The 24152-nt window shown below is 49.5% G+C and overlaps 1 protein-coding gene across 4 annotated transcripts in view; it reads left to right on the forward strand.

The window, feature by feature from the left end:
• Window positions 1–5854: 5854 nt before the first annotated feature.
• Insr (insulin receptor) overlaps window positions 5855–24152 on the forward strand; it is a 141433-nt gene continuing 123135 nt past the window's right edge. For all 4 annotated transcript variants that reach the window (XM_076560076.1, XM_076560077.1, XM_076560078.1 and 1 more), the window contains exon 1: window positions 5855–6383. In XM_076560076.1, coding sequence (XP_076416191.1) covers window positions 6284–6383 — 100 coding nt within the window. In that variant the 5' untranslated portion in view covers window positions 5855–6283. The remainder of the gene's footprint in view (window positions 6384–24152) is intronic.

Raw genomic sequence — 24152 nt, forward strand, 5'->3', positions numbered from 1 at the left:
GGGAATTCAAACTCTGATTCCCATTCACAGTTGCTTGGTCAACACTTCATGCCCTGAGCTGTCTCTTATAGCCTTAATTTTTGCATAGTCATATATATTATTTTAAACTGTATTTTTGAGCCAGGGCCTTACTTTATAGCCCAGGTTAGCCTTGAACTCTGGATCCCCCTGCCATAGCCAATAATGCTGACATTATGGGTAGGTGCCACACACCCAGTTACTTTTAAAGTTTAAGCCAAGGACTCACGTCTTGGTTAAACAAGCCTTCTCTTCATACACAATAAAATCTTATTCTACCATATTAAAAAAAAAAAAAACCTTGAACTTGTGACATTTGCATGGAAATACATCGAATTGTAAATTATTATGTTAAGTGAAATCAGCCAGAGTCAGAAAGGCAAATGAGGTGCCTGGCAGGAGCAGAGGCAAGCCTTGGACCCATCGTTCCCTGTCCCCCAGTGCTGGGCTGCCAGGAGCATGCTGTCATGCCCTGCTTCTGTGTGGGTGATCTGAACTCAGGTCCTTGCCCTTGCTCAGCGAGTGCTCTACTCAATGGGCCACCTTTTTTTTTTTTTTTTTTTTTTTGTATTTAATGTTTTCTGTTGTGCCTGTTTACTGTTTAGGTACAGCACTCTGCATGGTGTCGCATAGTAGACAATGTTTGGTGTAGAGTGTTTTGAAGTTTGTAGCCTAGTAACGACAAGGCTGCCCCATACAGCCCAGACTGTATCTGGGCTTGTGCAGATACACAGATACACTCCGTGACATTTGCACAAGGGAAATAAAAAACCCTAATGATGCAGCTCTCAGCACAAAGCCAAGTCACTGGCTGCATGTTGAAGACAGAGGCGCAAGGGTGATGCCGCTGCCGTTCGCCCTCATGGACAGCTCTTGTCTGAATCAGTCACCAACGAAGAGATTAAAGCTACTAATGCTCTCCTTCCATCGCCGTGATTGACCCAAGGGTTAGAGGAGTGTCTTACCACTGAGCTACACTCCCAGCCCTCTTTCCACTTTTTCTTTTGAGACAGAGTTTCACCAAGTTACCCATGTTGGCCTTGAACTTGCCCTGAAGCTCAGGTAGTCTTTGAACCTCAATCCTCCTGCCTCAGTTTCCTCGGTAGCTGGGATGACAAGTCACCAGGTCCAGCTGTTTTTTTTGTTTATTTGTTTGTTTTTAGGAGTCTGGCCTCAGACTTACTGTGTAGTGAAGGATAACCTTGAACTCCTGATCCTCCTGCTGATATCAACAGTGTGCACCCATCTCCCGGGGTAGAGTTGCTAGGACTCGACCCAGGGTTTCTTGGATGCTCCACAGTCACTGGATCACCTGAGCTCCAGCTCTGGCCCAAAGTAAGACTCTGAACGCACATAAGGAAACAGTTTATTGTGAAGCAAAGAAGAGTGACCGTATGTGCCACTGTGCACACGTGGCGGTCAGAGGGCGGTTGATGGTCGCCTTCCACCTTATTTGTGACAGAGTTTCTTTTTTTTTTTTTTTTTTTTTTTTTTTTTTTTTTTTTTTTTTTTTTTTTTGGTTTTTCGAGACAGGGTTTCTCTGCGGTAGCTCAGAGTTTCTTAATTACCGCGGAAGACGCCAGGTTAGCTGTCCCTTGCCTTTCTGAGTGATTTTTCCAGTCTCCACTTCCCATCTCCTTGTAGAAGTGTTAGGATAATTGAGGGACACTCTGCTGGATAATAGGGGGGCACTCTACTTCATCCATGTTTATGTAGATTCTAGGGATCTCAGGTCCACATGTTTGGCAACAAGCCATCTCTGCGAAACAAGCTGTTGGTTATTGTGTGAGCCAATTCCATTGGCAGTAACATCAAATAATCAGGCCCCAATAACAAAAATAAATCTCTTGGGGTGCGAGATGGTCTACAGCAGTCTTAGTCTTAGGGTGGGTGGAAGCCAGAGATGTGCTGATAACGGCTTTTTCTTTAAAGTTTACCTGTTACTTGGGTCAGAGGCAGAAGTTAAGCTAGATGATTATTCAAGGTCTAAGACAGTGTGTGTGTGTGTGTGTGTGTGTGTGTGTGTTGGTCAGAGGACAGCTTGTGGGAGTCAGCTCTCTTCACTCTATGGATCCTGAGGACTGAGTTCAGGTTGTCCAGCTTGGTGGCGAATGCCTTTACTCACTGAGCCACCTTCCCGGCTCCTGACTCCAGGGGACACAACTCCTTCTTGTAGCATCTCTGGGCTCATGTTCCTCCCTACCCCTGCAAATAAAAATAAGGTTGGACATGATGGTGCATGCCTTTAGTACTGGCCCTTGGGAGGCAGAGGCAGGTGGATCTCTGTGAGTTCAATAACAACTCAGGCTACACAGTGAGACCCTATCTCAAAAGCAAACAAACAAACAAAAAAGAAAAGAAAAGAAAACAACAAACAAACAAAAAAGAAAACAAAACAACAACAGCCTCAAAACCCCAAACCTGGCTCTGAGGAAATGGCTGAGTTGTACAGTGTTTGCCTCCCAAGAATGGAGACCTGGTTTAGATTCTCAGAACGCATATAGAAAACTGGTGCATGGGTTGTGGTCCAAACCAGTGATCCCAGAGCTTGGAAGGCAGAGGTGGAAGTATCCCCAAGGCTCGCCGACTCACTGGTAAATTTCAGGCTCAGCGAGAGACTCTGTCCACAAAAATAGGTTGTAGACTGATCTAGGGAGACACCGGATGCTGACCTCTGGCCTCTACAAGCGCAGGTGTGCTTGCACATACCCCGCACATGCTACCTTCACAGATGCACACACGCACACACAAGTCAAGCACACCCTGATGTGAAGTTTGAACATCTGCACCTTCTCATTCCCACCTATGACATCAGGTTCTCCTCTCCCCTCTGCACACCCACACCACCTGGAAGCCCCATGGCCACTGCACAAGCCCTTCATTTCACGGGGACACTTTCTCCCAGCTTCTCTTGGCTGACATCCTTCTCTTCAGATTTCAGTTTCCAATATTTCTCCCACAGGTGCTTCTCTATCTACTCCCTCCCTCAACACACAACACAGGACATACATGCCCACCCTACAAGGAAACACACCGTGTTGACTTTGTGTACCGGGAATCCCTTATTACAAGCGGCGTGCTGATTCTCCCACTGAACAAATATTTATTAGCCAATGGGTATGTCAGGCATGGGGTCGTGGGGTCAGACGGATAAGCAATGGCAAGCAAGATAATAAATAAGAAATTCAGGGAGGGCTACACACAGGATGGAAAGGCCCGGGGAAGAGAATGTAGGGACCAAAGGGGGTTTGCAAACTGTGCTCAGGGGAGGATGCTCACTGGAGCAGAGTCTCAGCCAGGAAGAGTGACTGGGGGCAAGAACTGGGTGAGGCTTTAAGGCAGGAGTACCTTTGCATAATGTAAGAACCACTCTCCTAGTTCCTAGTAAGGGTTTTGATTTTTGGTGCTTAGGGTTGAACCCAGGGCCTCATGTGTGTTGGGCAAGTGCTCCACCAAAGAACCACAGCCTTAGGCTATAGTTGGAAGCTTCTCGGTTCTCACCTGGCCCCGAGGTCAGGGTGAATCTCTCCCACCCAAGCTCAAGCAGCCTCTTATAAAATAATCATTCAGAGGCTTAATATTAATTACAAACTGTATGACTTATACCTTTACTGGTCTGCTGACATCTCTCTTGACTCTGCTCTTCTTCTCTCTGTATCTCTGCTTGGATATCCTGCCTGGCTGTAAGTTTTCTTGCCATAGGCCAAAACAGCTTTATTTATTATTCAGTGGGAGTCACACATATTCACAGCATACAGAAAGACATGCCCCAACACTAGGCCACCACTAAAAAGTAATTTTGAAAACACTTTTATTTAGTGTGTGTGTGTGTGTGTGTGTGTGTGTGTGTGTGTGTCTGTCTGTCTGTCTGTCTGTCTCTCTCTCTCTCTCTCTCTCTCTCTCTCTCTCTCTCTCTCTGTGTGTGTGTGTGTGTGTGTGTGTGCATACCCTGTGGGACCTTAGGATTGAACTCAGGTCCTCAGGCTTTGCAGCAAGTGCCGTTATCTGCTGAGCTATCTCATCAGCCCCACTGTTTTGTTTTGTTTCATCTATCTATGTATCTATCTATGTATCATCTATGTATGTATGTATGTATGTATGTATGTATGTATGTATGTATCTATCTATCTATCTATCTATCTATCTATCTATCTATCTATCTATCTATCTAAAGATAGGATCTCCTGCGTTCCAGGCTAAGTTCAAACTCCTGATCCTCCTGCTTCTACCTTCTGAGATTAAAGACCTGCCTCCCCAGGTTGGCTTCTTGTAGCACTCTCTCTGTCTCTGTCTCTGTCTCTGTCTGTCTCTCTGTCTCTGTCTGTCTGTCTGTCTGTCTGTCTGTCTGTCTCTCTCTCTCTCTGTGTGTGTGTGTGTGTGTGTGTGTGTGTGTATGTGTGTGTGTGTGTAGGCCAAAGGTTAATCTTGAGTGTCTTCTTCTATTCCTGGCTATTTTATTTTTACTTTTTACAGATATTGTCAAACCCATTGCATAGGTCAGCAGCTACAGATATAGTGGCAATCTATCTGACTGGACACGAGAAGTGAAGGATAGAAGACTCTGGACTTCACATAGTTCTAAGGTTACAGCTCTTCATTGAAGGTGGTTGGGTAGGGATGTTAGTGAATGACTTTTTAAGACATTTATTCAGCCACCTACTGGTATGCACGTTGAAAATGGACCACGTCTACTCAGGTCCTATATGAAGTTTCTAAGGTTTTCCTAGAAGCCTTGTTATGTTCTAGGAGTCATTTCTTTATTGATTTCCGCTGGAATCCAGTGCTGCGTAGAGAGGCTCAGGCCAGGGGACACAGGCGGCCGGCATTGTGAACACGTGGCTGTGGCCTGGAAGCTGGTGTTGGCCACGCTGCTGGGCGGGAGCTCACTGGGGAGGGAACTTGTGGGGCGCCCACTAGCTCCACAACTGGGGGAATCCAGTCAGGCATTAGTCGTAGAGGCTGAAAAAAAAAAAAAAAAAAAAAAAGGAATCAAGAGTAAAGAAAGTGAATTCCCCATAGGAGACATTAAAAAAAAGTAAAAACTGTAAAAAACAAGGTCTGTTTGGTTGAGCCTTGCATCTGGGAGCATCTTGGGGGCTCTTGCGATCGGAGTCTCAGAGCTACTTGGGACGGTGTTAGAGTAAGACTCCTAAGTTCTGACATTGGGTCTTAGAGCTGTTTGGGGCGTTCGTGTCCGGAGGGATTTGGGGGCGTTTCTAGGCTTTTAAATTGTTATTTCGGGGCTGTTTGGAGTGTCCGGATCAGACGGAGATCTGGAGCTCGCTCCAGACCTTTAAATTGGAACCTCGGTGTTATTTGGGTTTGTTGAGGCCAGGAGGGGATCTGGGACGTTCCTAGCTTTTAAATTGGAACCTTAGGCCTGTTTAGTGGTGTTCGATTCAGGCAAGGATCTGGGACTCCCGAGGTTTTAAAATTGGAACCTCGGGGCTATTTGGGGGCGTTCGAGTCAGGCGCGGAGCTGGGCAGCTCCCGAGATCTGACATGGGAGTCTCAGAGTTGTTTAGGGGATTCATGTCAGACTAGTATCTGGGGACACTTCCAAGCTTTTAAATCGCAACCTTTTTAAATAGGCATTTTGGGGTGTCGGAGTTGGGAGAATCTGGGGTGCGCCCCGGGCCTCCAAAGTTGGGGGCTCCACACGAGGAGGCAAGGAGGCGTGGCATTGCAAGCCCTGGCCACGCCTCCCCGCGCTCGGCTGGCTTGTCCCCTCCGCGGGCCTCACTGGAGCGCACAGTCCCTTCCCAGCCTCAATCCGCGCCACCTTTTCCCTCGGCCCGCGCGGGGCCCAGCTGACGGGCCGCGTTGTTTACGGGCCGGAGCCGAGCCCTCGCTCCCGCCGCCGCCACCAGCCCAGGTGCCTGCCCGTTCGCGCGTCCCTCCGTCTCCGACCCCGCAGAACGCGACCCACCCAGAGCTGCACGGGGCGGAGGACCAGGAGGCCTGGAAAGGGGGCGCACGGCGGTGAGCTCTGGACCCTGCGATTGCGGGCACCGGACCGTGCCTGGGTGACCCGGGGCCGTCTGCGGGCCGCGCCGCCTCGTTGGTCGAAGCCGAGGCCTCTGCGCTCTTCCCGGGACCGTCCCAGGGCCCTCTTTATTGGAGAACTGCGGCCCGCGAGCCACCGGCGTGGAAGAGAAAGGACGCGCGGCCTCTGGCGCCTCTCCGGCGACCTCCTCGCGGACTATGTCCCCAGCGGGGCGGCGTGGCGTGCTCTGATCGCTGGGGTCCCTGCGCTCCTACAGCCATGGGCTCGGGGAGACGACGTGAGACGACGGCCGTGCCGTTGCTGGTGGCCGTGGCTGCGCTGCTGGTGGGCGCAGCCGGCCACCTGTACCCCGGAGAGGGTAAGTCTGGGGTGAGGGGGAATCACAGCGTGTCAGGGACACTCCTCCCATCGCCCCAGCCCACCTAGAGCCCCCACGCTAAGGAGTGGGGGTCAGGATCACCCCTCCTCACCGCCGCTATCAACCTAGAGAGCGCTCCCTTTTGACTGAGTGTTGGGGACACCCCTCCTATCGCCCCACACAACTTAGAGCTATCTGCCCCCCCCCCCAAGGACCCAGGGTTACAGACACCCATCTCACCATCCCAGCGATAGAGTACTCTCACTAAGGATTGAGGGTTGTGGCACCCCCTTTTTCTCACGGCCAACCTAGAGCGCCCTCCCTAAGGACTGAGGGTTGAAGACACCCCTGGAGTCTGTGTAGAGTCCCCTCCCTAAAGACTGATCATCTTTCCCCTGGGGAAGGAGTAATAGTGAGTTTGGTGGCCCTGGCCCTGCACGAAGCCAGCTGACCTTGGCCTTTGCCCGCTGGACTTGTGGCTGTGCACCCCGCGTGTGCCCAACTTGGGTCTGAGGAACCTTGCCCTAGTACCCGCCCAGCCTTTGGGTGTCCGTCCCCATGGCTCCTCTCAACCAGATCTGTTCTTTTCTCTAAACCCAAATCCGCACCTCTTCCCGCCTCCCGAGCTCTTTGGGGTCGCCTTAAGGAAGTAGGGTTACTACTGGGTTGCAACAGATTCAGGCAGCCAAACACCTGAAGAGTTTAAAGCCAAAGCCAGGGTGTCCTCATGGATGGAGGACACTTGTTGGAAAATCGGCCGGTGTGTACAAGCTCATGGCTGCTGTGTTTATAATTCTCTGCTTCCAGATGTCTAGAGGCAGAGTCTACATACCTGCAGCAATCATAGTAACGGGGGGGGGGGGGGGGGGGGGGGGGCAGCTTTTGGGATTGTTGTAATTAGAATGATTATGAGCCTCCAGGCTAGTTAGCTTATTTCTTCAGAACCTCCTCGTGTTCCCTGGAGGCCCAAATTGTTGCACACCCATTTCAGAGAGGGCTAAAGCAAGGCATGTTTAGGATGTGTAACCTCACTTGTTCTGAGGCTGTTCTTACACCTTTCTGTGCCAGGTTATGGCCAAGGCAGGAGGATAGCCAATGCAGGAGGATGGCCGGTTTAAGACTAGCCCAGATATTGAGGCTAGCCTGGGCTATGTTAGACCCTGTTTCAAAAAACATGCAATGAAAAGTATCTTCTGAGTTACTGGTTCAGATCTCTCCTCAAAAGGAAATTAATTACAATGAGGAAGGGGTCAAGGAAAGTGAGAACTTCAATTTGTCTGTGAATGAGGGAGGTGTGTGTGTGTGTGTGTGTGTGTGTGTGTGTGTGTGTGTGTGTGTGTATGTATGTGTGCGCCCATGAGCGTGCCTATGTGTGTTTTCAGAGGCCCTAGGTTGATACCAGGTGTTTGCCTCTGCACTCTTAACCTCATGTTTTGAGACAGGGCCTCTCAATGAACCTGATTGGGCTCTGCTGACTAAACAGCAGGCCTCAGGCTCCTCCTGTGGTCATCTCTTTTATCACTCGGGTTACAGATGTGTGTTGAAGTGCTGGCTTTTAGGTGGGTGTTGCGGATTTGAACTTCAGTCCTTATGCTTGAGCAGCAAGCGCTTTTACCCACTGAGCCATCTCCATGGTTTGGATTCTTATTAAGAAAATCCAAGATTTGTTAACACCTCTGCTGCTCCATGAGGCTCCTGGGATCACCTCTGCTGGTCCCCGGGGCTCCTGGGATCACCTCTGCTGCTCCATGAGGCTCCTGGGATTACCTCTGCTGGTCCCCGGGGCTCCTGGGATCACCTCTGCTGCTCCATGAGGCTCCTGGGATCACCTCTGCTGGTCCCCGGGGCTCCTGGGATCACCTCTGCTGCTCCATGAGGCTCCTGGGATCACCTCTGCTGCTCCATGAGGCTCCTGGGATCACCTCTGCTGCTCCCTGGGGGCTCCTGGGATCACCTCTGCTGCTCCCTGGGGGCTCCTGGGATCACCTCTGCTGGTCCCCGGGGCTCCTGGGATCACCTCTGCTGCTCCCTGGGGCTCCTGGGATCACCTCTGCTGCTCCCTGGGGGCTCCTGGGATCACCTCTGCTGGTCCCCGGGGCTCCTGGGATCACCTCTGCTGCTCCATGAGGCTCCTGGGATCACCTCTGCTGCTCCATGAGGCTCCTGGGATCACCTCTGCTGGTCCCCGGGGCTCCTGGGATCACCTCTGCTGGTCCCCGGGGCTCCTGGGATCACCTCTGCTGGTCCCCGGGGCTCCTGGGATCACCTCTGCTGCTCCCTGGGGCTCCTGGGATCACCTCTGCTGGTCCCCGGGGCTTCTGGGATCACCTCTGCTGGTCCCTGGGGCTCCTGGGATCACCTCTGCTGGTCCCTGGGGCTCCTGGGATCACCTCTGCTGCTCCCTGAGCACCTTGGGATCACCTTAAGGAAGTAGGGTTACTTTGTGAGTGTAACTGTGCACTTGGGCACACAAGTGTGGTTCCTTGAGTTCTGTTTTTCATGTTTGGTAATTAATTGTTCATCTGTGCCTGGACTTCCTGTGTTCAGGAAATGGAGCTTCTGTGGCTTTGAACACATGCAGTGTTCACAAGGACAGGGCCTTGTATTTGTTCTTCACTGATGTTAGAGTAGTGCCTAGTGCATAAGTTGGTGAGTATATTTGTTCCCTAATGGCAAACAGGTAGCCAAGACACTGGAGTCTATGCAGTAAATGTGTGCCAATAAGGCACTGCCTGGCTGGGCATGTGGCTCAGTACAGTGCTTCCCAAGTGTGCATGAAGACCCTGGGGTTCATTCCTAGACCTGCATAAACCACGTGTGGGGTCGTAAACCTGTCATCACAGGATTCCAAAGGTGGAGGCAGGAGGATCAGGAGTTCGAGGATGTATAGTGAGTTTGAGGCCAGCCTGGGCTACAGGAAACCCAGTCTCAAACAACAAGAAGAATAACAAAAATCCCTATTTTCTGGAAAATCCCCATACTTTGTAAATATGATCTCAGTGAGTCCTTGTCATGTGCTTTCAAAGCAGTAGCACCTGTTTCTGTGTGAGAAGGAAGGACAGGCCCATCAAGGCTGCTAACTGGCCACTTGGCTAGGACGGCGGTTGCCTGCCTGCCTACTGGGGTTCTTTGTTTGCTTACTTTTTAATTAAACTAATGAATTTTTAATCATCTTGAGACAGGGGCTTACTGTATATCCTTGAACTCCCTATGTAGACTAGGCTGCCCTCAAACTCAGAGACCTGCCTGCCTCTGCCTCAAAAGAGCTGAGATTAAAGCCACACACCATTACGTCTGGCTCTCTTGTTTCCTTATTTTTGAAATTTACTTTTATTTGTTATAATTGTGTGTATGCGGGGGCAGCATGTGTATGTCACAGCTCGAGTGTGGGGGTCAGAAGACAGCTTTCAGGAGTCGGTTCTCTTTGCACTGTGGGTTCTGGAGCTTGGACACAGGTCATGAGGCTTGGCAGCAAGTGTTGTTACCCATCTCGCTTGCCCTTGTACTGGATTTCTTAACAAACACTTGCTCTTTTGGATTGGAAGCTTCCTGCCCCTGCTTTGGGGTAATCGTTAACAAAACTCAGTCAAATAAATGAGTTGCGATGCCTCTTAGAGGCTTGGTGTGGGGGCGAGAAACTTTCTAGAACATGGGTCTGTAAGGTCCGGCAACAGGATACTTTAGCTTGGGGTGGGAGGTGGCAGTGGTGGCGAGGATCTATGTGATGTTTAAGAAAGGAGTGGGTCTTTTTTGGGGGAGGTGTCCCTAAGGGCGGGGTACTCAGTTCTTCTCTCGGTGGAGTCTTGGTAGCTGGGCTGAGCTGGGCAGTGGATGGCTCTTCCTTCTCTCTCTTGATCAGGCTAGCTCTGGGCTGAGATAGCCCGGTGAGCATCATGAAGTTAGCAGACAAGGCAGTGTGCAGTGTTGACAATGGGAACCTTCTGAGCATTAGGGTGTCTGTCAGACTGACTTTTGGAGGCATGGGTAGTTGACTTCTATGGGTCTCGTGTGTGTGTGTGTGTGTGTGTGTGTGTGTGTGTGTGTGTGTAGTGGATATACGTGTTCATGTGCGTGAGTGCACATGTGTGAGGCCAATACCAGATACCTTCCTAAGCTGCTTTCCACCTTATTTATTTTGTATTACTATTATTATTACTATTATTGTTCTAATTTTATTATAATTATTGTTCTAATTTTAAATTAATTTTCAAATTATTTTATTTTGTATATGTATGCGTGCCTGAGTGACTGTTGTGTGCACATGTATGTGTGTGTGTACTCACATGTGTCAGGGCACGTATGCGGACTCAGTTCTTTCCATCCGTCTTGCCGTGTGTCCCAGAGATCAAACGCCTGTGTGGCAAGTGTTTTCACCTGCTGAGCCTCGTGTCAGGCCCCAAGTGAGCGTCAGCACTTGGGGTGGGCTCATTCTGGATTGTAGGGCTGTCCTCGCTCTGCTGAGACGTTTGGTGGGTACCCTCGGCCTCTGCTCGCTTCACGCCGGTGGCATCTGGCTGTCTCTAAGTCGCCACAATGCAAACTAGCTCCAGTCACGACAGGTTGTCTGTCTCCGACACCTGCCTGCAAAGGCCTTGCTTTCGCCTCCTCTCCTTGTTCTAGAATCTTCCACCCTCTCACCCCCACCCCACCCCCAGTGCCCGTCTCTCCTGAGCCTACAAACACTCAATGCACCCTACACTCCGTTTTCCGCTTTGGACCTCCAGTTCTGCGGCCCTCCTTCAGGACACACTCTGGCTGTCTTGTCTGGATGCCCGGCTTGTGTCTGAACACAGCCTGGCCTCGGCGACCACTCTGGGTCCCTGCCCCTGGGAGGCGTTTTCACTTGTGGCTGGCTGTCCTGTGTTGTGTGCCGCCCTCCAGCAGGGGTAAGCTTGTTCTTTCCCGTGTGCTGTGTGTAGACTCCCTGACCTTCACCCTTCTCCTGACCCACTGTGTCAAGTCCATCTAGTCCAAGTCTTTTTTTTCTACAACCAAAGGGGTCGGTAAACTGTGGTGCTGTGCTAAATTCACTGGTTTAAATAAAGTTTTATTGGCACAGGGCCATACACCCTGGGTACTCCTTCTTGACTACTTTCACGCCCTAATCTTAGGGAGTTAAGTAGTAATAATAACACAAAGATATTTACACTTTGACCTTTCACCTGGAGTTTTCTGGATCATGCTTTTTTTTTTTTAGGTTCTGGGGTCAGACTGAGGAACTTGAACATGGTACACAAGTGCTCTGCTCTGGGCTGTCATCCCAGCCCTCTGTAACCCCTCCGCATCTCGTCCTTCCTGCTTTCTTTCCTCTCCTCCTCCTCTCCTTCCTTCCCTTTGTCCTTTCTACTCCCACCTCCTTTCCCACTTCCTTCTTCTCCCCCTTCTCGTCTTCCTCCTTTCCCCACTAACTCTAACTTATTTCTTTATTTTCTTCTTTTCCGTTTTGGAGACAGGGCCACATGTGGCCCAGGCTAGCTTCAAATTCCTTATGTAGCTGAGAAGAACGCTCAACTCTCGGTCCTCCTGCTTCTGCCCCTGAGTGCTGGGACAGCAGGTGTCCCCCCCCCCCCAGCTTATGCAGAGCTGGGGATGGAACCCAGGGCTTTGCTCTGCCAGGCCAGCACCCCAGCACTTAAGCCACACCCCCAGCCTCTCATTTAATAAACGTAACTAACTGGCATTTATCCGTCCTTCATCTGCCTGCTCATAATTTGCCACCACGGGAACTCAAAGTCCTTTCCCCTAGTCATTTAAACAGCACTGTCCTGGGGACGGGCATGTGGCTCGGTTGGTAAGGTGCTTGCTTAGGCATTAGTGTGCACGAAGCCCGGGATTCTATCCACAGAGCTGCTTACGCCAGGCATGGTGGTGCACTCTGGTAAATCCAGCGCTTGGGAGGTGTAGACAGAAGGATCAGGAGCTAAAGGTCATCCTCAGTTACACAGGGAGTCAAGGCCAGCCTGGGCTCTATGAGGGAGGAGCTGTCTCAAAACAAAGAGGGAGGAAGGGTCTGGAGAGATGGCTCAGTGGTTACAGGCAGTGATGGCTCCTCCAGAGGCCTCGAGTTTGGTTCCCAGCACCCAAGTCGGGAGACACTTAACTGTCTGTAACTCCAGCTCCAGGTGTCACTGAAGGATTGCACAGATAGACAGACAGACAGATGTGCGCGTGCACACACACACTCTTAAACAACAACTGGGTGTGAAGTTGCACGCCTGTCTTTAACCCCAGCAACTCAGGAGGCAGAGGCAGGCTGATCTCTGAGAGTTCAAGGCTAGCCTGGTCTACAGAGCGAGTTCCAGGCCAGCCGGAGTTATATAGTGAGACCCTATCTAAACAGACAAACCAGAAAAAAGCAAACAACCCAAATCCAAAAAACATTTCTCCCCAAAACAACAAAAAACAAGTAACTCCAAACCAACCAAAGTTTAAAAATAAATAAATGTTATTTTAAACAAATGACTGTTGCTGTTTGAAGATTCTATGTGAGCTGGAGTGTTGCCCCTTCTGAGACTCCCCTCTTCCTATGGGGAGAGCCCAATCGTACACAGCTGTGCCTGTTTCCAAACACTCACCCTTTCCCTCTCAATCCTGTGATCCCAAAATTCCATCCTGGCTAAAAATGAAAGGTTAGAAAAAAAAAGTGACTTTTCTTTCTCTACACTGTGTTCTGTTTCTCTCCTCCCCACTGGTCAGTTAGTTCATGCCAGCCACAAAACCTGCTTTCTCTCTATATTTACCCATTCTTTTGTTTTTTAAGGTTTTGTTTTTAATTACGTGTCTGTGTCTGGGTTTGTGCATGTGAGTGCAGTGCCTGTGGAGACCAGTAGAGGGCGTCAGGTCTCCCTGGAGCTGGAGTTCCAGGCAGTTGTGAGCTGCCCAACGTGGGTGCTGGAATTGAAACCTGCTTGTCTGCAAGAGCAGTGCCCACTCTTAACCACTGAGCCATCTTTCTAGTCTTGTTTTTGGATTTAAAACTACGTCTACAGAGAGGTGTGTATTCCAACAGTCTCAGAACAGCTCCATCAGTGGCCAGACTTCCGCATACCACCTCTTTGCTGTTTTTATTTTTAATTAATTAATTTATTACAAAACTTTTCTTAAGGCAAGAATTTGCTATGTAGCTCAGGCTTGTGGGGATTATTGTGCCTCTGCCTCCAGATTGCCAGGATTACAGGTATGTGCCACCTCGCTGATGGCATAACCCTGTCCCTGTAACCCCTTTTTCCAGAATGAAAGAAAAAGTCCTTTAATCAGATGAATAAATTCTTAAAACTGAAATATTTAGTCCTCTTATCTTTAGGCTCTGGAATTTATAAAGCTGCTTATTTGGTGAAATTTATTTGGAACCCTTAGATTGATTCTCGTGGCACACTTGTGTTTTATTTGAGGACACTGGAAAGATTGGAGCTTTGACTCTGCAGGCCGGCCAGGTCACACTGCAACGTCAACACTAAATTGGTCAGTTCATTCTGTGTTCGTAGCTGGAGGTCATTGCAAGCGTGTGTTTTGTTGGTGTCTTTTTTTTTCCCTTTGAGGCAGTATCTCATGTAGTTCAGGCTGGCCTCAAATTCACTGTGTGGCTGAGGCTGGTCTTGAACTCCTGATCCCCTGCATCCACTTTCAGAGTGCTGGGATTACAGACACACACTCCCACACCTGGTTTATGTTGGGGATGGGACCCAGGGTTTTGTGCCTGCTAGGCAAGCACCCTACCCACTGGGCTGCTGCTGGAGCCCACAACTGTCTGTTCTGTGTGTGGCTTCCCGTTTGCTCGATTTTTGCATTTTCCCCCCGTCATTTTGCTTAAAATGACCCGAATATTTTGAAGGTGCAGTCTTTTATCTGAGACGTGAAGGCCATGTCTCACTTTGAAAGTCTGTGTGCTCAGAGATTCTTGGCCTTTATGTCCACTGCTGCACTCTGCAGGAGAGCCAAGATGGAGAACCAGCCTAGATGTCCACTGACAGGTTAATGGACAAAGAAAATAGGGTCCATAAAGTGGAATTTTATGCAGCCATGAGGAAAAATGTAATCATGGCATTTTCAGGAAGAGGATATAACTAGAGATCATTACGTTAAGGGAGATAAGCCAGATTCAGAAGAGGAGCACCACCTGCCTCATATTCTCTCTCATGTATTGAATAAGAAGTATGTGGTGTGTGTGTGTGTGTGTGTGTGTGTGTGTGTGTGTGTTGTATCTGTGCATGGTGTGTGTCTTTGTGTATATGGTATGTGGTATATGGTGTGTGTGTGTTTCTGTATGTAGTATATGTGTGGTATGTGTCTGTGTGTGTAGTGTGTGTGTGGTGTATGTTTGTGTGTGATGTATCTGTGCATAGTGTGTGTCTGTGGTATGTGTGTATGTTTCTGTGTGTGGTATGTGTCTGTGTGTAGTGTCTCTCTCTCTCTCTCTCTGTGTGGTGTGTTTATATAGGCGATTGTAAGGGGGAGGATGAGATCTTAAGGGAGGTAGGAAGTTAGTTGATGGATTGCATATGATGACGTCAGAGATGAGTTGGGCCTGTGCTCAGTGGGTAGAGTGCTTTGCCCAGCATGCATTTGGGTTCCATGCCATCCCTGCACTCAGGAGGTGGAGGCAGGAGGATTAGAAGGACCTGTTGTTCTTGGCTATAGGGTGAGTTTTAGGCCAGTTTGGGCTACATGAGACCTTATCTCAAAAGTAAATAAATAAATGATTGTGGGCAGACACTTGGAGGAACCCAACCTGTTTTCAGGTAATTTAGGGTGTTCCACGGAGCAGAACTAACATGCAATTGGCCACAGGTGTTCCCCATAACTGTGGTGTGACAGTTTAGCTGGTCAATTTCCTATCTAGAGTTCTTTGGGATGCAAACAATTGTTTTTGCTAAAATTTTCATCCTTATGCAGATCCTTCGTTATACCTTCTGGAAAGTTCACTCAGGGGCTCGGGCTTGAGTTTCTTTGAACAGGTTTGACCCAGCTAGCGAGTACTTCATTTACTTTGGAGTTTAACAAACTAATTTAAAAAAACTTTTAAACATTTATTTGTTTATTTTGTGTGTACGGGTGCTTGTGGAGGTCAGAGGACAGCTTGCAGGAGTTGGCTCTTTCCTTCCCTCATGTCGGTCCTGGAGTTCAAAACAAGGCCGTCACGCTTGGCCGCAAGCACCCTGACCCTCTGAGCCATCTCGCCGGTGCCCAGTTCCGAGGGTTTAGAGAGCCCTGTTTTGTTTCCAATGGGGGAATTTTCTGGTCTGCCCGCTGAAGGGCGCAGCTTGACCTCCAGCTCCGTGGCAGTGCAGAGAAGACTAAAGTCTTCCCTTTTGCCTTTGTGGGAATGTGGAAAGTGTCGGTGCTTTTTACAAACTGTGTCGGTCCACAGCAGGGACAGGAAGGAGCATACAGCTCCAACACTGGGCCTGTGTGAAGGAAGTGTGTGTGTGCGTGCGTGCGTGCGTGCGTGCGTGCGCGCGCGCACCCTTGCACATGCCTGCCAGCCTGTCTACTTTGTGGAATCCTGTTATCCTGTTTTGTTGAACCCATCTTCCCTGGTAGATCTCAGCTCCACAGAATCTGTGGATCTGTCTAGACTTTTGATATCCCAAACTTGTACCTGTGGAGGGTTGAGCATCTGTCTTCTTCCTGTGAGGAGAGGGACTTCTTTAGGGTTTTTGAATGTGTGTGGTATATTTGTGTATGTGCATATGGGTGTGTGTGTGTGTGTGTGTGTGTGTGTGTGTGTGTGTGTGTGTGTGTAGGGGGGCAGATTTTGATGTCTGTTGTCCTCTTTGATCTTTCTCTGCCTCTCATATTGGTACAGGGTCCGCCATTTGACCAGAAAGCTGGCCGATTTGGCTAGCCTAGCTAGCCAGCCGACTGTGGGTCACTCCTGTGATTTCCTTGGAGCTCCTAGATTGCAGGGGCCACTTTGCCCATCCACAGTTTAAATAGGTGCTGGGGATCTGAACTCTGGTCTTCACCCTTGCGGGAAAAGTGCTTTACTGGCTGTGACAGCTTTAATTGTCACATTGACACGACCCAGAATCACCTGGGAAGAGTCTCAAGGAGAAATTGTCTACACTGGGTTGGTCTGTGGAGGATTGTTTTAAGTTAATTGATACGGGAGGACCCATCCACTGCGGGTGACACCATTCACTAGCAGGGGTCCTGAACTGTGTAAGAGAGGTGAAATTGAGCAAGCATGTGTGAGCTGTTTGAAGTTCCTGCCTTGACCTCCTTCCTGCAGTGATGGACCTGTAACTTGGAACTGTGAGCTAAAATAATCCCTTTCTGTGCCCTAAGTCGCTTTTTTTCAAGATCTTTTATAATAGCATCAGGAATTATGAAAATAAGACACATGCTGAGCCATCTCCCCAGCCTCCAGGAGAAGATCTGAGGGACACCCTTGGAGCCACGTGCTGGCTTTGGCTTCCGTGTCTCTTGCCGGCTCTTTTTGATTTGGGAGGTCCTCTGGGGGCACCCGTCTGCGCGCGCACGGCAGCTGTGTGAGAAATTTTCGGAAGGATGACGGTCTGGGTGGGGAAGGCCCGTCCCCGATCTCTCACCCCTGCTCATTCTTCGTTGCTGTGGCTTTTCTCTGTGGATAATAAAAGAGGAGCCTCTGTGTGTCTTGTGCCAGTCACCTGTCCCATTGCTGTGGTGAGTCATTTGATGAAAGTGACTTCAGGAAGGATGGGGGGTGTTTTGGCTCACAGTCCATCATGGCTGGGAAGGCGTGGCAGTAGGAGCCTGAGGTAGCTGCCACATCGCATCCACAGCCAGGAAGTAGAGAGACAGCCGCTCATGCTCAGCCACTCCTCATTCAGTCCAGGAGCTGGGATGCTGCTGCTCATATTAGGGTGGGTTTTCCTACCTCAGTTAACCCAGTCTAGAAACTGCTTCACAGATGTGCCTAGACACTTCTTTCTGTGGTGATCCTAAAGCCCATCTAGTTAACAGTGAAAGACAACCATCTCAGGGCTAGGAAGATAGCTCCCTGTTTAAAACACCTGTGAGAGCAAGGATGAAGACCACATAATTAGATCCCCAGAAGGCTCAGAAATTCTGGGTGCTCCAGTAATTCCAGTCCCAAGGCAGAGAGAAGGCAGCCATATCATTCGGCCTGGGTTTGATTGACAGACCCTGCCTCAATGAATAAGGTGAAAGAGGGGTCAAGGATAATTTTGACACCATCCTTAGGCTTCCACATGTCCACGTAACCCTTCACGTACAAACATGCATGCACATACACATGCATACCATATGCAAAGACACATGAAAATGGAAAAACAAAACAGAAAGATTAACCATCATACTTTGCATCCAGGTAATATCATTTCTTTCCTGGGCTCATGCATGACTCATGAGTTGCTCAGAAGAGGAAATAGGTGTAGAGAGGGCCAGGGCTTGCTTATGGCCACATAGCTGGGAAAAAGGCAGAGCTGGGACTCGAACACAGGATTAGTTCCCTTGGCCTCCGTGTGAAAAGTGACATGGATACATGGTGAACTCAGATAGCCCAGAGCCCAAACTCACAAGTACGAAGAGTTTTGGTAGTGAAAGCTTTCCCAGGCTTGGTGATGGCTGTGGGTAAGACAATCTGCTGTGCAAGCGCAAGGACCAGAGTTCAGATCCCCAACACCCATGTAACACAGAACAGAAGGACAAACCAAGCAAGAGGCAGTGTGCATTTGCACCCCCAGCACCCCAGCACTGAAAGGTGGGGACCGGAGCACTGACGAGCCTTCTAGGCGGGTCCTCTTAGCATAGGTAAGCTGCACAGCTCTAGTTATCATACACACAAGTGATGCTGGATCACTTGGACCTTGTTCTGGTTGACACCTCTTAGAGATCTTTCTGTGTCGTTGAGGAGAGCTTCTTGTTATGTTTTTGTAGTGTTCTATCACATCTGCTCACAGATCCTGTTTTGTGTCGTCCCCCTCCCTACCTGCCCAGCAAGGTGGGTGGAGCCATGTCTAAGTGATTGAACAAAACCTCATATTTCTCTTTCATAACCCATGAAACATGTAGTTTGAAAGGCAGTAGTTTTCTCTCTCTAAATTTTTTAATTACATTTATTTATGTAGAGTGCACGCGCACATGTGTGCTCACACACATGCACGCTTGCAGTAAGGTACACAGGTGGAGGTCAGAGGACAGCATGTGGCCAGGGACAGAGTTTTTTTTAACATTTATTTTATTTACTTTCGTATGTATGTGTATATGCTCATGTGGCAGTCAGAGGACCTTTGGAGTGCCAGCTCTCCATCCACCAGGTGGGTCCTAGAAATGGAACTCTGGTCGTCAGGCTTGGCAGCAATCACCTTTGCCCACTGAGCCATATTTTTGGCTCTTACATAAAAAGTTACTAAAAAAAAATTAAATTATGTGTATGAGGTCCAAATTCTGGCGGCTAGACAAAAGCCAGCGTTCCCCAGGACCTTGTGGAGCTGCCCACCCCTCCCAGAAGGAGCCACTTCCCCTTATCCCTGGCGGAGGACAGATGGCTGTCTGTGACACCAAGGTGCACGCTGGCCTCCAGGCTCCCTCAGTGTCACCGGTGCCCAGCCCTTCTCACCTCCTCCCCACCCTAAACTTCTCCAGCGCCCGGGCTTCCCTCCCCACAGCCTCTCGTCCTCCTTGTAACCCTGCTGTTTCACGGTGCTCTCTCCTGCTCCTCTGCCCTCTCCTGGTCTCTGTTTGGACTTCTCCTTTGCCCGCTCTCTGTCACCCTCCTACGCTCTCCTCCTCTCTCTGTGTCGTCTGCCCCCCCCCCCCCCCCCACTCTGCTCCCGTTTCTCTCCTGGCCAGGTCTGCTACTTTCTCTCTGCTCTGGACTCTCCCAGACACCTCTGGCTGTTCTCTCTCATCTACCGAAAGACCTTCCCCTCCGCCATGCTATGGGCGGTCATGTCTTCAGTTCCTACAGCGTGTCTGCTTTTGGGCCTGTGACCATGTGTGTGTAGGTGCCCTGAGACATGTGACCGTGTGTGTGTAGGTGCCCTGAGAGGTTAGAGGTGTTGGGCTCCCCCTGGAGCTCATAGATGGCTATGAGCCACCCAACAAGGGTGCTGGGAATCAAACTTAGGTCCTCTGCAGGACCAAGTTGTCTCTTCAGCTTATTATTATTATTTTTTTATGCTGTGTGTAGTCTGTGTATGTGTGAGCACATGTGTGTGCACGGAGGCCAGAGGTTGACATCAGGATATCTTCTCTATAATCACTTTCTACCTTATTTGTTGAGATGAGGTTAGAGGTAACTCTTTCAGTTAGGTCTGACTGTCCAGTGACCCCTGTGACCTGCCTCTCTGTCTTCCCAGTGCTGGGACCACAGGCGTGTGTGGATTTTATGTGGGTATGGCTACTCATGCCTGCTCTCTATGCACTTTACCCACCAAACTGTTTCCCTAGTCTGTAGGTTTATGTTTATTTGCTTATTTATTTATATTATTATTATTATTACTACTATCATCATTATTATTATTTTTGGCTTTTCGAGACAGGGTTTCTCTGTGTAGTTTTGGTGCCTGTCCTGGATCTCGCTCTGTAGACCAGGTTGGTCTCGAACTCACAGTGGTGGGGCACACCTTTAATTTGCTCGGGAGGCAGAGGCAGGCTTATTTATTTTTGACACTAGGTCTCATGCAGCTCAGGCTTGTCCAGATCTCACTGTGTAGCAGGAACCCCTGAGTGCTTGAACCCATGCCTCTCCTGTCCCACCTCCTGAGTGCGGGGATAACCTGCATGCACCACCATGCCCAGTTGATGTGGTGCTGGGGAGGGCATCCAAAACATCTCTGTGTGCTAGGATCAGGAGTTCAAGATCACCTTTGGCTTTGTAGAAAGTTTGAGGCCAAAAAAAAAAAAAGAAAGAAAATTGAGTGGGGTGTGATACCATAGCTGTCATTCCAGCTCTGAGGAGACTGAGCTAGGAGGATCTTGGGTTCGAGGCTAGCCTGGGCTACATAACAAGACCTAGTCTCAAAGACTGAGTATTTTGCCTGCATGTATGTGTTACACCATGTGTATGCCGAGTGCCTGTGGAGGTCAGAAGAGGGCGTTGGATCCTCTGGGATTGGAGCTGCCATGTGGGTGCTGGGAATCAAACCAAGTCCTCTCTCTGCAAGAGCAGCCAGTGTTCTTAACTGCTGGGCCTTCTCCAGGCCCCTTATTAAACCTTGAAGTATCCGTCATTCCCACCCACAGGGGCAGAGTTGGGGCTGAAGCTGCTGGAATTCCTACAAGAATTTCTGGTGCCAATTCTGGTATCTTCAGGATATTTTTTTCTGTTCCAACAGTAAATTGCTCTATTGTTTTCCACGCACAGGGACACGTCAGGCTTTAATGAGTTAAGAGTTAGATTTACAGAGAGATTAGAAAAGCAAAGTGCTTGTTTATTGCCCCTGCAATTAGATCCTTTTAATCTTTATTTATAGTAAGGTAAGTGAGACAGAGTTTACATGCTGTATAGTTCTTCCAGCTCAAGCACGAAATTTGGTAGTTTTGAGTGTATTCACAGGATCGTGCAACAGTCTCTGCAGCGTTAGAGCGATTTCATGATTTTCCCCTCTCCCAGGTCCTACCAGATCCTCCCCACCTCCGACCCACCCAAGTCCATGCTCTTTTTCTCTCTTTAAAAAACAGACCAAAACAAAACAAAAAACAACTTCCCCAGCAAACCCCACAAAAACACGAAAATGAAAACCCAAATCAACAAAGACTAATAAGACAAAAAAATGCCCAAACAAAGCAAAGAGACAAAAAAAAAAAAGTCTACAAAAATACCATTGAGTTCGTTTTGTGTTGGCCAACTACTCCTGAGCGTGGGGCCGACCCTGAAGTGTGGTTCCCGCTCTCAGTGCTGGGACTCAGTCTGGATTGAACCTGTGCAGGCCCTGTGCTTACTGCCGAGGTCTCTGTGAGTTTATATGTTCTTCAGTCCTGTTGTGTCTGGAAGACACTGTTTTCTTGGAGTTGTCCATCACCTCTGGCTTCTACAGTCTTTCTGCTCAGCTCCCTGACCCCTGACGGGAGGGGTGTGACATCCCACTTAGGGCTGAGTGTTCCAAGGTCTCCCATTCTCTGCACGTGGTCTACTTGTAGGTCTCTGTTAGTTCCCATCTACTGCAGGAGGAAACTTCTCTGATGATGGCTGAGTGAGGCCCTGAGTACGTCATTAGGAGTCGCCTTATTGCTATTTTCTTCTAGCAGAATTACTGTATTAGGTTTTCCCCTAGGTCCACGACCTGTCTAGTCTCAGGTTCTTGGCCACGTTAGTGTTTTCAGGTATGGATTCCATCTTGTGGAGCGGACCTTCAGTCCACTCCCATGGCGATTGTGCCTCTACACACCAGTGCACCAGAGACCACCCGTGTGTCACTCCCCGGGTGTGTCCACCCTGTTATTTTGAGGCAGGGTCGCATTGAACCTGGAGCTCACTGTTGGAGGTAGGCTGGCCTCCCTGTGGGCCTCCAGGATCTTCCTGTTTCTGCCTACTCCCCAGCACTGGAATTATGTGTATGCATCTGTGCTTGCTTTTTTTTTTTTTTTTTTTTCTAATATGGGTTTTGAGGATGGAACACAACTCTTCATGTTTGTTCAGCCAGAACTTTACTAACTGAGCCTTTTCTCTTTCTCTTTTGTGTCTGTGGTGCATGGACGTGTATCTGCATGTTAGCGTGTGTATGAGTGCATGTATCTGTGCATATGTATGGAGGCCAGAGGTTGATGTTGCATGCTTCCTTGAGGCAAGTGAGGCAGGGTCTCTCATTTGAATGCACAGCTCACCCGTTCATGTAGTTCATCAAGCCAGCTTGTTCTGGGCATCTTCCTCCTCATCTCCCAAGGGCTGGGATTACCAAGCAGGCTGTCATCCCTGCCTGTCATTTATGGGGTGCTGGAATCAGAGCTCTGCTCCTCACGTTTGCAGGACAAGTGTGTTACCACTGGGCTGTTTCCCTGGCCCTTGACCAAGTCCTTGCAACATGGCTTGCTCTCTCTATGCAGCCCAGGACCCCAGCCCATGGGATGGCGCTGCCCACCTTCAGGGAAGGTCTTCCCACCTCAGTTAACCAATGTAGAGACTTCCTTGCAGACACAGGCTTGTCCCCTGGGTGCTTCTAGATCCTGTCCACTTGTCAATCAAGATTAACCTTGACACAATACATCTATGGGGCTCTGCCTGTCAGTATAGTTCTTCCAGCTTGGAAGCCATTGGGGTGGCAGGAACATCAGACCTGCTTGGTGTGACTACGTGGGGTTTGAGCTGGAATCCTGGTCTCTTTAAAGCTGTCTCCCCGGCTTCCCCTCTGCAGGGGCCTCCTGCTCCATTCAGAGCCTGGCTGGCAAGTATCTTGGGCAGCAGGGCGGTTTTACTGTTGCCCGGGGCTGGGACTTCTAACTTCCTCATGAATAAGCGTGTGGCTTCTCTGTTAATAGTTTAATGTGCTCTGTGTGGGTTATGAGGCAAGAGCACCAAATCCAAGAGCTTCGGGACGTACTTCCCCAACTCACTTTTGCACACCACTCTCGGATTAGATTCCCTTGGCCCCTTTGTGTGTGTGTGTGTGTGTGTGTGTGTACTTACACATATGTGCACATCCCTGTGGAGGTCAGTTGGCAACCTTGGGTGTCCCTGTTTTTTTCAGACAGGGTCTCTCACGGGCTTGGACCTTGGTAGCCTGGCTAGCCAGTGATCTCCAGGGAGCCGCTGTCTCTTCCCAGTACAGAAATGATAAGCGCTCACCAAGGGATGGAATTTAGGTCTTCAGGCTTACAAGGCCGCACTTCATCCATGGAACTGTCTCGCCAGCTTGGATTCTTTTCTGTTGAAACAGGGTTTCATTATTTTGCCTGGATCAAACTATCTGTTCCTTCTACCTTAGTTGGGTGTGTGTGTGTGTGTGTGTGTGTGTGTGTGTGTGTGTGTGTGTACATGTGTGTCCCACAGTGAACATGTAGAAGTCAGAGGATGTGTCTCTCTACCGTAAGAGGCTCAGGGATCGAACTCCAGCTGTCAGGTCTGGTAGCAAGCACCCTTACCTGTTGTTCCATCTCAGTGGCTCCAGGGTGGATTCTAAAGTGTGGGTGGCTTCTGAATGACGCTAAGGGATGGTGACCTGGAGCTAAGCAGAGTGTGGTGGTCACACCTGTGATTGCAGTGCTTGTTGGGAGGTGGAGGCCGGGAGTAGCCAGGAGGAGCCTCTGGAGCATGGGGACAGAGGAGGAAGGGGGAGAGGATGAGGAAGAAAAGAAAAAGAAGCTGGGGAGACGTCTCTGTCAATAAAAGACTTGCCTTGCAAGCACGAGAAACTGAATTTGCTCCCCAGAACCCAAGAATCCAGTAGTGGTGGCTCATACTTGTAATCGTAGCTAGGGTGGAAGAGACGGAAGGATCCCTGGGGCTCACGGACCTGCTAGCTCAGTCTACTCTGTGAGCGTCAGTCTCTAAAAGATCGCGGGAGGCATCTGAGGAAGAAGGACACCGTGTCTTTGGCTGGGGGTGGAGGTGGGGGTTTCGAGTGCACAAGACAGATTCACCCAGAGATGTATGTTACATGTTTGGGGGAAAATCAGCATCAACACAGGTAACATGAACTGAGCACCTACTGTCTCTTGTCTTAAATGCATCGTTTCCTTTATTGATCCTGACAGGCCATATGACACTGGGGACCGGGAGTTTTGTACTTGTCTGCGGAGTCACTGTTTAGCACGCTGTTCTAGTTTGTTTACTGTTGCTTGGATAAACACCATGGCCAAAAGCAAGCCGGGAAGGAGAGGTTTATT

This window comes from Peromyscus maniculatus, chromosome 23, assembly GCF_049852395.1.
Source record: "Peromyscus maniculatus bairdii isolate BWxNUB_F1_BW_parent chromosome 23, HU_Pman_BW_mat_3.1, whole genome shotgun sequence".
Classification (NCBI taxonomy): Eukaryota; Metazoa; Chordata; class Mammalia; order Rodentia; family Cricetidae; genus Peromyscus; species Peromyscus maniculatus.